Consider the following 12,933-nt stretch of genomic DNA (forward strand, 5'->3'; position numbering starts at 1 on the left):
AGAGCTATAAATATCCACCCACATGATTCAGGGTTGTCTCAATTTCTAAAGAAAATGAGGACTCCACAGTAATAAGACTAAGGGGGAAGTCATACAAACCACCTCATAGTACTGAGGCCCTACAAGACTATTCTCAAGTAGCATTACAAATTAGAATTTAATTAAACAAAGATCACATAAACTTATTTTAGCAGTCAGAGGGAAACTTCTTGGGAGGATGCTATATATGAATGTATACACATCTTCATGTGCTCTTGCATTCTGACTCTGGGAATTGTGAAACAACCACAGTGAAAATTCCCTATATGGGCCCATACATGGCTGAAGCCCATGTTAAAAAAACAAAGCTGATGGCAATAGATTCATAACTCAATAGAAACACCGAGTGCTTTTGGATGCTTATAGGAAGGCCAAACTAAAAGCAGTAATGTTTTTAAAGCTCCAGAGAACTGTTACCTGTCATTCCATGACTCCTCATTCTTCCCATCTTGTATTCCGCCTTCAGGGAGGGAAGGAGTGCTGCTCCAATAGCAATCCCATCTATCATGGCACTGAACTTCAGCACTATGGGCTTCTTTTCCAAGCCTTCTGGCAGCTGTGGGAACTCATTTGTTTCAACCGGCGTTTGATTGATGCTTGTTGGAGTCTTCTCGGAGGGCAGAGGAGTGGCCACATCTTCTTTGGCTGGCTGGGGCCTGCGGACCAAGACAAAGAGCAGGAAACTCTTCCTGTTAATCTGCCTGGCTGTCCCACAGACACCTGAAGTGACAAAATCCTGGCAAGGGGAGGGATTTGGGAGCACTCACGCGGTGGAGGGCTGCCGGATAAGGTCAGAGATCTGCTTGGAGAGCTGGTGGGAGCTGCGCACCATCATGCTGTGCAGCGTGGCCGGGTGCTGCGGGATGTTGATGCTGATGGCTCCCACCTTCACCACGGCCGCGTTGTTGGTTTTCAGCCCCCTCTGGGCGCTGTACAGGGCCTGGGATTTGGCAATGCTGCACTTCACCACAGTTCTGACAGCAAAAGGGAACAGCAGTCATTTGCACACCCTTCCAGTTGTATCTTACACTGAGCTTTTAAGTGTTAGCTGAATTTTGAAGTAATACTGTTTGTCAACTATGCCCACATTCCTTTTTCTTTCACTTTACACATGAATGCACTACATGCCACAAACAACTATGCTACACTTAAGGGAGCTAGACATCATGCATAGCAAAAATATCTGTTCAAAACTGCTATTCTTGCCTAAAGTAAGGTCATTTCAGTGCATACACACCAGGCTGCACAGAGACAGACAAATTTGCACACACAGAAACAAAGAAAGAGCCTTCCATTTCAACTCCTGTTCAGGAATAATCTTGAATCATCCTTTTGGTAAAAAGTCAAATCTGAGTTTTGCATCCAAATAGGTTGTTGGAGGAAATACTTAACAGTAAATATACAGCATGTGATAGACAAATTTGTGAATTAATACTGATGTTTAATTCAAACATATTATTCCAAAATACATAATCCAAACTTTATTTTAATGTTGAGGAGGATATGGTTCACACTGGTTACCCAAGATAAAAATATAACTGCATGAAGCTGACAGTTTTTGATGTCATAACAGAATTTTGGCATAGCAGAATTCACTAAACTCCTATTAAAATATATTGGGGTAACACATTAATGTTTCTATGGTCAATTCCTGGAGGGTTACCCAATGGAAGTATATTATGCAGCCAACACAGAATTACAGCCTCAAAGAGGACATGTAGTTGTCAAGATGCAATACATCAGCTAAAATGGCTGAAAAATGAGACTATAAAATTGCAACATTCAATGCAAGTTTCTCAAATACTGTATTTCAAGGGGCATAGCTAAAACACTTTTTATATCATATTTAAATTTTTTATAGGCAGTTTGGTCTTATGGTGGAAGATACAACATTCTATGAACTCCACTCTATTAAGCAATGTTTCTTCTTAATCTTATGTTACAATATCAGCAAGCCCAAAGCAACCCAGATGTGGAAATACAAACTAAAAAAAAGACATCACCCTTCTGCTTATAACCAAGAAATACACAGCACTGTAAAGCATCCACTGGCCTATCGACAGAAAATTAATTGACTGAAGTTCAAGGAACTTTCTGATTTTCACAGCTATGCAAGTGACGCAAATGATCTAAAGCAGTGCAGAATTAATATTTTAGGGCAGACTGTCAAGTAGAAATGATTTCTAAATACGTGATGAAGGAGGAAACAATTCACAACAGTTTTCAGAAAAACATTATACAAATAACATTACTTAAGAAAAAGCCAGAATTGTTTTAATCCACCTCTTTAAAAGAAAAACATAATTATTTCTCTCAAAGTTTGGTAATTTCCTGCTTTCTTCCTTCTACCATTCTGACTCAACTGCTGTGAAGCCAATCAAGAACACATTTCCATCTCCATCTAGAACTCAAAATACTACTGCATTCAAACCATTATAAACATTTCCTTAATTAAAAATGTATTACACCAGTATAGCTGTTGCAGGAGGAAAAAACCTCAGCAAAATTAACTGTGCTTTTCTCCATATTTCATGCAACAAATGAATTTCACTGCTGCTTGCCTACAAAAAACCTACTTCCATGACAAGAATGAAATGTGGAACAACTGTCTGGCTGTCCATTTTTTATTAAAGATCTGCAGCTGGCTTACCTACAGTGATATGCCTGTAACACATCTGGTTGTATCATTAATATCATTATTCATTATTTATTTACCAGTAATACTTCCAGAAAGAATTCTATATTCTTCTCACATCAATGCAATAAATGATCACTCTCCAGAGAAATTTGTGACCAAAAGTCTTTGTCCTACTGCAGAACTGACTACAAGGCCAGTACTCAACAGATTTTTGGGCATGCTGTAACAAGCATTTTGGGGGAAAAAAAGTCAGCAGGAGGCCCGTAACACACAGGAACTACTGCACTGAGTCAGCTGAAAACTCAGGCAGCAGCAGATACCTGAGGTGTAAGTAAAGGGATCCTTCCCTTAATTCCAGCCATAAGGAATTTACTTTCTAAGCCAGAGCCTGTACCATGTTCATGACTCACCACCAGTCCTATCCAACATGGATTTATCCAATCCTTTTAATCATTTATATTTTTGTTGACCACATCATATGGCAGCCAATTCAACAACTCAGTGATGCACTGGTTTAATGCTGCTACTAGACAAAAAGGAACACAAATCCCAGTATTTTCCCTACATTACTTGCAGTTTTTCAGTCCATCACCTCTCCTTCCAGAGCTATAAGGACATTTTAAAGTTAATCCTGTATTATCACAACACTGAATAAACAGACACAGAGAGGAGACCTGCACTCACACACACAGATCTTCAGCATGCCTGGGAGTTAAACCAGCAGGGAAATGCAGACAAAAAGAAATGGCCCTGTTCATGATGATACCACAATTATCACTCCAAGCACAGCATCTCCAAAGCAAATCTCACCTCTGTGTTCCCTTACATTTATCAACAGTATTTCAGCTCATTAAAGTAAGTACAGAAGCAGATCTAAAGAACTTAAGGGCCAGTGAAACCATTCTAACATTACATTAGTGAGTGCAGTGTAATAGCAGTTCCTAAAACTATATTGCTAAGATTGACAAGGGCTTTTTTTAGGCAGATATTTAGAAGGCTTCATTAAAAAAAAAAGTTTATCTAGGTAATACTAGATGGTGAACCAAGATGTATTCAAGAAACATCTGCCTCCACAATCACACACAGTAGGAAAGCAGCCGTTATCTACACAACACAGAGTTAATTGCAAGATTATTAAACATAATAATATGACATACAGAAACTCTTGTTTGGCTGTGCTTGTAGGAGATGTAGGAAAATCCTCCAGTCTACAGATGAAGATTGAAGAGAAAGCAAGAAAAACAAAAACAAAGCAAATAAAGAGTAAACAGTCATGCAAAATTAGTCAGTTAACTACTTGTAACCCACAATATGACATTTATTGTCAAAATTACTAAGATGAAGGTTTTGGTTTTGCTCATGTTTGTTCTTTGATATTGTTGTTTTTAAGATTTATCATAATTTCCACCCTTTCCTTTTGTACCCTCCCTATATGTAAAACAAACAATGAAGAGCTTTGGTCACCTTCAGAAACCCTTCATGACTGTCAGATTGGAACTTTTATTTATACTTCTGAAAGAAACAAAGCAATTTAGCTGAGGAAATTATAAAATTCTGCATGTTTTCATTTCTGTGTAGCATCCTCCAAACTACCCATGAATTAAAAGGAGAGAGAAACTCAAGTGACATTGTTTAGCCCCTTTCTACAAGAGTCCTGTTCTAAGACCAGTACACATACTGAGGGTTACCCACCTAACATCCAAATTGTGTGAGAGTGATCTGTGCTACAAAGAATTGTGGTTCAGCTCATTCTGCAACTCAAACAGAAGGAGATGCAGCTAGGAACAAATTAAAATAATGCATGGCCTTTTTGAGTCTATGAACCTGGCAGAAATAAAAAAGCCAAACAATGTGAATGCTGAGCAAGTGATTCATGATGTTCATGCACATGAAGTGGTTGTCTTCCCCTCCCCTGCCAGGTTGTGCAATTATATAAAAGCTGGAGAAGGGATATTAGAACTGTAAAACTAACATGAGAGAACAAAGAATGATGCATCATGAGAGTTGGAAAATATATCCATTAAACAAACACTATAGCTCTTAAACAGGAATAATTAGGAATAACTGCTCCCTACAAATCTCATATGGTTTGAACATACAGGTTTCAAAAAGCAATTAGAAGCGTAAGAGAAAGAATACAACTCATATCACTTCTGTGAACTTGAACAATTTTAAATTGTGAGACTTTCTACTTACTGGATATTTGGGGTAATTCCTTCCAGCAGGACAATATTGACACCTCCTATGTGAGCAGTGGCACATGTCTCAGTCATCTTTTGGTGTAGCACATCTTTAAGAAAAAAAAAAAATGTAATTAACAGCACTTCAGTCAGTACAATACTTCAGGTGTGCTTACTGCTTTCAAAAATATTGCAGCAGGAAAATAACTGAAATATTACAGCTTTAGCAGTCACAGTGATGCCAACTATTAAATGTGACAAGAAGAAAGCTTTTGAAAATGAGTAACTGTCTTCTAAGAGAATTTCCTCCATGGCACTTTCTGAAAAGCTTGCATCCTTTTATAATCCTCCAGCATCTTAGCAATAATTCTTTAGAAGCACTTGTTGAATATTATAATATTACACACACACATACTGCACACATACATGTAAAGCAGCCAGGGAATTGAATTACAGACAGTGCTTTCAGCTCGTCCCACCTTTCATTTTCTCTTTCAGGGTGAAGCTGCCATGGATTCTCTTCAGCTCAGATTCCATGGTGAGGCCGCCAATGTCAGCCTCCAGGTGGGTCCTGTTCACCATCCCTATCCCAAAGACTATGAGGGTCACGTGCTGCGGTTCCGAGGTCACCAGGCTGCGCTTCCGCCCATTGTCCTGCTCATTCTCAAACACCACCCTGCAGGCAGGCTCAGTGGGGCTTCGAACACCTACAGAAACACCAGCAGTTATTCAAGGATTTATTTGTAATAAATCCTTGGCATATCCCATTTATATTTGTATTCCAAAGTGAGGATCACGTATCTTTCATGTCAAGAAAACTCCTCAGGAAAATTATCTGTGCCTCACTCACTCCACCCCAATACCATTGCAACTGAACCAAATCCAAGACACAATGAAGACAATAATGAGTGATGTGGTTTCATTATTATTCATAGATATGTGTGGATATTCTCAGCTCAGTCAGAGAGAAAAGAAAAAGGTTTTCTAACCAGGCGAGAGCCTGGGAAGCAGTTGGAAAGAATGTAAATAATTCTCTAATCTATCTTGTTATTCACATTGTTTATAGATATGTTCTGCCACTGTGCATCATTCACTGCCCACCAATGGCGTGGGATGTTTTTACTCTAAGACCAATGAAATTAGTCCGCACAATGTTCTCTATATATAGAGCGGTACATTTGAAATAAATCAGAGTTCATTTTCTTAGCCTTCTGATCTGGAGTTCTTTGTTCCCATCCTGCTCAACAGCATCAGATATGCTCTTATGAACCTTATATAAATATTAGTAATGATCTGATTTTATTGTTATACCACAAAAATGCCCTGACAGTTTCCAGTTGTCCTGTTTATTTTTTGATCATTCCACAGGCAAAGGTTCTTATAATTCTGTTTTGGATGAGCAAGTTCTCCTTTTCAACATTCAGAAAGCTAAAAAAAGTGTAAGAAAATTTACATTTTATGCAGATATTTTAACTGTGGATATGATGTTCTGTGCACGAAAGACACTGGTATCTGTTTAATACAAGTTCTCATATGACACTTTCTCAGTTTTTTATTCTTTAGTTAAAAGAAGTCCAAGGAAAATACGGCAATCAAGCAACTATACCATCCCCTGCATATTCACAGCAACCTAAGTTCAGCAACAAAGAGAATGATGCTAGGTCAACTCAGATTTACTCTGCTGTGCTGAAATACATTGGAAATAGCAATAATCACACCAGATCTCAAGGTTTTAGGTGAAAATATGGCCCAAACACTTGTAATCTTTGTGGGATTTGACCAAAATCACTATTTTACCTTTCCTTCTCTCACAGCAAGATTCACAGATTTTTTTTTTTTTACTGTCATTCTCAAGGCAGAAATTAATTCCCTCAGGATGGCTTACGTACATGCTTGCATATTTTCACAGAATGATAATATTCAGCATTTCCAGTACCCCCTTGAACACAAAACAGCACCTCAGGAGGAACAAACTCAATCCACACTATGCAATTAGCGATAAAAGTTAAGCTTTCCTTTTGTACATCGTCTTGGTGAACTAATCAAAAGCTCACCTCAGTCCTCACCATGTGCCCCTCTGATCCAAGTTAGATGGGGTGGGCAACTCACAAAAACCACCTCATGAGCAAGCTTTAGAAACACCGGTTAAGCAAAAACACACACACTCGTTTATTTAGGTTCATGAACCACTTTACCTGTTGGCCCAAAAGTTTCAGAAGACTTTTCTAAGATGCCAGTTGGATCAGAAATGAGTGAATAGAAGTTCAGTAGCTTATACATATTTTGCCAGCACTCCGCAGAGGGCTCGCTCTGTTCTGACACGGTAATGGAGTCGGAGTCATCCATATGGATCGTCACGTGGTCAACCACATCTTTGGAGCCTTTCCTGGACACTTTGGAAGTCCTTCGCTCTGACCTCCCCAGGGAATTCTTGTTGCGAGACTCCTTCTTGTTGCTGTCATTGTTTGTTCTCTTGTTCTTAGTGTTGTTCACCCTGGTGCCCCCGTTGAGGCTGCCCCGGGAGCTGCGGCTGAAATCTGAGGAGCGGAAGTCCCTGTGCTTGCGGGTTTTGAAGGTGGGGGTTGGGGAGGCCGAGCCAGCCGTGTACCTGTTCAGTTTGATGTCTGTCTGCGTGGCCTTGATGTCGTCGATCATGGTGCTGAACTGGTGGATGAGCCGCACCAGGGCCATGTCCACGTGCTGGCTGATGGACTGGCAGGAAATGGTGAAGTTGCAGTGGAAGGTGTTGTAATAGCGCTTGTTCAAGTCGTGGAAGGAAAGGGCATTGGTGGAGTTGTGAGGGGTGCACATGGATTTCTCCATCACCACAGCACTAATGCTGAAAGTCTCCAACATCAAAGCTGGTTTGAATTCCAGAGGAGGAAGATTGACTGCTCCTTGCCTAAGGAAAGGAAAGGTACAAGTTACTACTCTGCTGCTTTTTATGAGTGTGAGAGTCAAACACGTTTTTCACACAGCTTACATCTAATTTACTGAACCCAGCCTTTTATTTCCCTTAGGATATCACCTTTTTACCACAGTTCTAAATATAATAAAATGAACTTTTACAGTTTCATACTGTGTGCTACTAACACAGAAATCATCCATGTTCTACGAAACCTAGCTTGGCATGCAATCATTCCATTACATCCTAAAGCTTTGCCAAAAATTGGTCTGGGGGAAGATTCAGCATTTTCACAAGAAGTCACATTATTATTTACAGGATTAATTACTAAACACCATTTCAGAGCCACTCAAATTCCCCCCCACTATTATTTCCACCTGCTCTTCCCCTTCCCCAGTCTCCAATTTTCAAAAGCAGCTGAGATTCAAACCATTACAATTCCCAAACCATTGCATAGGAAGATTAAAAAAATATTTTAACAGGAAGACAAAATTAAAGACTAGAAGAATAAAGGGCTGCTCCTTATCCTATGAAAGTGCTTTGGAAATCTGTCACCACACGAAAAGCCTAATTTCTGTTCTTTAGCCAATACACATATTTTTAAGCCTCTCATCATACCTTCGGGCTCGCTTGCTTTTCCTCTCCTTTGCTGTGTCTGAATCAACAATATCTGCTCTGAGGCAGTCCAGAGTTCCTGAGAAAGAGAGGTACTCTCCGAAGTACATCCTGTAGCACAGGGGCATCGCATCCTGCGACTGAATTCCCGTGTAACTTAGCAAAGGTTTGAAAACAACCTACAAAACAAACGCCACCCATTTAGTTATTGAAGGCCTTGATTATTTCTACTCTCTTGCTCATCATTTGGTGATGCGCAACCCCAGTTACCTGTGCATCTGCCAGCTGGACAGCAGGAAAGCCCTGGTTGCCCTCTTCCACTCCTGCAATGTCATCCTGGCTGGTGCTGTGCTGCGAGTGGGTGCCATCCAGGGTGTTCTGGTCGCTGGACAGAACTGTGTTGAAGTCTGAAGCAGAGGGGATAGTAGGAAGATTGGGTGCCACACCTGGAAAATAAATACCCATGGAACACTAACACCACAGCAAATCTTACCACCACTGACTAGACTAATTCAGCAAGATTATGTATACAGACAAACAAGCCACAGTGGGGTCCGTAACCTCACAAAGGCGGCATTCAGGATAAAGAAACAGCCTGATAATGCTGGAACTGGTAGAGATTGTCCAAATCCAAATTTGGAAAGAGTCTTACTGCAGAGAAACACATTCCAGTTTACAAAGGAGCCACAACAGTTCAGCAATATGTACAACACGATGATGTTTGTAGGATCAGAATACTGGTTCAATATTAAAAACAAACTAAAACAACTTCTTATTGCCTAAGATTAATATAGCACAGTTGAAGGAGTGTTAACAGAATAAAGATTCCACTATAGTGTTAGAGAAAAAAAATTAAGACACACATTTAAAAGTCTGAATGATGACAGGCAAGCAAAAACAATAAATGAGCTGCAACAAATTGTTACACATCTGGTTCTTTAATACACTTAAGATTTTCAGAAATATATTTTCTTCTTCATTCCCTTACACCAGTTAACACATTCCTAAGTCACTTTCAAAATGCATGATCATGTTTAGTCTCAAAATTGAACTGAGAAAGAACAAGGATTCCAACGCACAAATCACAAAATAAGCATATGCAAATAAGATTAAAAAAAGCCAACAAAACCAAGGAACTTCGCAACAGAAGATGATTTCACGGCTTAACTTTTGGCAGCTACAAATGGCTTTGGCAGCTACACTGACAGCTCGAAATGCAAGAAAAAGCTAAATTTTTGGAGGCAGGGTGAGGCAAAAGAAAACAACAGTTTTGCTTAAATCTCATCTTTTAATTTTCCAGGTTGCTGGGAAGTCCCACAAGTAATACTTTGAACCAATTAAGTCCTGTTGACCATAAATCACTCTCTCAATTACTTTCAGTCAGAAAGTGGCAAACACAGGCATAGCCAATCCAGAACCACCAGGAACTCAGCTACAAATTAGCAATACCTGTTGGAAGGCTGTTGTGCCCAGACTTGATGGCCGGGCTTTCCTGCATGACACTTGCCCTGTTGCCCACAGCATTGGACATCCAGTTATAGAAACTCACAGAGGAGGGCTCAGAGAGTAAAGGGTGCTCAGACAACATGTCTGTGGCCACAGTATTTCCTGTGCAGGTAAAGCAGAGATTTCAGCATTTCTTGCATCCAAGTCAGCAAAAACAAGGAACACGGCACAATTTCACTGCCAACACCTATAAACTATAAAAATAAGCCTAATTCTCAAGGTTAATTTCACTAAATTATGTGTCAAACACCACTATGGGTGCTACCACAGAAGTTACATGTGGCACTGATGGATGTTGCACTACATATGGCTTTCCATTTGCTCATCTATACCATTAATTAGAGGAAAGGAGTCATTAAGAAACCAAAATACCTTTTTTTCTGAATAATATTTCAGTCTCTGACAGCAAAGGAGAGAGGTTTTAGAGAAAATACAGTATCAAATACAGTATGCAATTGACATATAAAGAAAAACTGATAATACACTCAAAAATAATACAGAGCATAAACACTTAAATGTTTCAAGCTTCTAAAATATTTGTTGAAAAGGCCATTACTAAAAACCTGTAATTTATCATATGCAAACTACGTTAGTGAAATATTAGTTTCAGCTCTCTTTTTGAGCTACTCATAAGGTCAAGAAAAAACAAATGCAAAATGGTCATCTCCTTATTCATTCAAGAAGACTAGGAAATTAGGCTACATCATACCTGTTTGTGCTACATCATACTTTTTTATGCTACATCATACCTGTTCTTGTTAAAGAACTACTTTTAACTGCAGTTGAACTTCTTTGAGGAGTCCCTTCCAAAAGATTGTGCAGGCTAGGAAAGCTCCCAGTGAGATAGCTGAGCAGACTTTCTTTCCTTGGGCTTTCCCTGACTCCCATTCCGGAGCGGCCAACATGCACTGGTGAATCCGTAGCTGTATCTCCACTGGTATAACTCAAGGAATGATATGGATGGATGCCCTGTGAGCAGAAAACAAAGAAATTAATAAAGTACTGTGGACAGTGCAAAAATAAAGCAACATTTGGTGTCAATATAAACCTGGAACACAATCATTTTAGTACAAGTTACTGGAGAGCTTTGCCAGTCTTCATTTTGTATCAGGATAGTTAAATCCTTGTTTCTGCTGCCATAAATAAAAGATCAAAGGCTGTAAAGGTTAGGGCACATCCTTAAATGATGCACATGAAGTTAATTGGCAAGAAAAACAACAAAGAACAGATGAAGAATATAGATCAACTGCTGGAGCATTGCTTTTCTAAGGTCAGGAGCACACCTTCCATGTACTATAGTTATTTTTTGCATGCATTTATTCATCTGCAGCTACAGGACTGCTCCTGAACAGGCCAGCTACAACCCCCTTTGCCCTGGTGCCCAGCCCTGTACACTCACCTTGATTTTCAGCACAGAATCACTGTGAGTGTGAGTCTTGGACAACTTCCTCATGATCTCAGCACCAGTGACAGGCCCGGAGGAGGCACTGGCAGGCGGAGGGCGATTGGCTGTTCCTTCCAGGAGCATCGTGTGCTCACTCACAGTAGCTGCACCCAAGCAAACAGTTGCCCTCATTTAGATATATTTGGAGAACCAAGATGATCTATTATCAGGCACATTTATCTACAAGCAATCATTAACTTCCAAGTGTTGGCACACACCTACACAGTGCTATCTGATTTACAGACAAATAAGAACACCTCAGACAGGGGTGTGCTAGGTTTTGTTTAATAATCCAAGTGTTTCTGCTTAATCAAAACAGATATTGGAAAGAAGGGGACAAAAATTTCCATTATACTGTATGATTATTACATACAAGTTTCTCTCACAAACATCTTGGCTCTCTTAAATCTGCTAACTGCTGCCTGGCTTTTAATTGAAAGGTAGCAAATAACTGAACTGATTTATTTTGTGCAGGAAAAAAACAAGACAAAAGATGTGAAGAAAGAGGTCTCCTGTTTTGTTTTTCCCTGAACAAGCACTAATTATTGTAATACTATAATTATCATTGCTAGCAGCAGCTTCAGAATGAAAGTGATTAAAAAAAGAAGCTTGCTGATTCTAAAAAGAAGACTATAATCTATAATGTGTCAAGCATTAAAAGTAAAAAAGATACAAATGTCTGATAGGAGCTGTTTGTCCCTATGAATTGTTAAGGGGATGGTAACACGAAAATACCTGCATCAAATTCAAACTCTGCTCCATCAGCACTCGTGTCACTCTGAAGGCCCCCTCCATTGTCCAATCCAAGGCCATCCTCATGCTCGTGGCAGGCATTTGGCTGCAGTTTTATTGGCTGGGTTGGTCTGTGCAAGCTGACTCCTTTAAAGGCTGGGGTGACCACAATGAACTTCATCCACTGCCTTGCTAAGGCAACCAGACCTTTCTTTAAGGTCACTAAGGCAGGAAGGCCATCACTCTTTAAAAAAAAAAAAAAATTAAAAATTCATATCACAGCATTTTGAAGTAAACTGGTGGGGAAAAAAAGTCAAAGGTCTCTTAAATGTCTATATTTAAGAGGCTTATGACAAACATGCTGGCACCACAACACATCAAGCAAGAAGCCAAGGAGCTAGGAGATAACACAGTAATCATTGAACACAGTAAATACATTTATCTACATGACCTGAGGATCTAGCCCAAGGGGGCCAAAAATAAATAATGGGAAGCAGGTTTGCTAAATATGAAGCTAAAAGCACTTGAGTAATTATCAGAGTCTGAACTATGGGCTAAGATTCATAGCAACTCTGCACAAACAGAACTGAAATTAAAAAGATTGGTTTTACCATTGTTCATAAGCAGAATTTTAGGAATATAAATTTGAGGCCAAATTTAGGGATTGTTCTGATTACATCACTGAATTGTCCTGAAGAAAACAAAAGCTTGGTATTTTGACCACACATCAAACTGTGCCATTTGTGCCACAAACTGTGCTATTCCTGATCACTGGCTCTCAGCAGAATATGCTGAAAACCAAAGTGTTTAAATCTGACAGCTGTGGAATTGGATTATGAAAATGACACAAAATCAGGAATAAACACTCCTCCCT

General features: G+C 39.6%; 1 protein-coding gene across 2 annotated transcripts in view; it reads right to left on the minus strand.

The window, feature by feature from the left end:
- Positions 1 to 12,933, minus strand: part of BLTP1 (bridge-like lipid transfer protein family member 1) — an 87,750-nt gene that overhangs the window by 25,231 nt on the left and 49,586 nt on the right. For both annotated transcript variants that reach the window (XM_053975255.1, XM_053975254.1), the window contains exons 40-51: positions 12,063 to 12,303; positions 11,283 to 11,431; positions 10,633 to 10,852; positions 9,827 to 9,985; positions 8,648 to 8,823; positions 8,381 to 8,556; positions 7,053 to 7,759; positions 5,337 to 5,564; positions 4,874 to 4,967; positions 3,835 to 3,885; positions 807 to 1,013; positions 457 to 695 (exon numbers count right to left, since the gene is read on the minus strand). In XM_053975255.1, coding sequence (XP_053831230.1) covers positions 457 to 695; positions 807 to 1,013; positions 3,835 to 3,885; positions 4,874 to 4,967; positions 5,337 to 5,564; positions 7,053 to 7,759; positions 8,381 to 8,556; positions 8,648 to 8,823; positions 9,827 to 9,985; positions 10,633 to 10,852; positions 11,283 to 11,431; positions 12,063 to 12,303 — 2,647 coding nt within the window. The remainder of the gene's footprint in view (positions 1 to 456; positions 696 to 806; positions 1,014 to 3,834; positions 3,886 to 4,873; positions 4,968 to 5,336; positions 5,565 to 7,052; positions 7,760 to 8,380; positions 8,557 to 8,647; positions 8,824 to 9,826; positions 9,986 to 10,632; positions 10,853 to 11,282; positions 11,432 to 12,062; positions 12,304 to 12,933) is intronic.

Source organism: Vidua macroura, chromosome 4 (genome assembly GCF_024509145.1).
Source record: "Vidua macroura isolate BioBank_ID:100142 chromosome 4, ASM2450914v1, whole genome shotgun sequence".
NCBI classification, from domain to species: domain Eukaryota; kingdom Metazoa; phylum Chordata; class Aves; order Passeriformes; family Viduidae; genus Vidua; species Vidua macroura.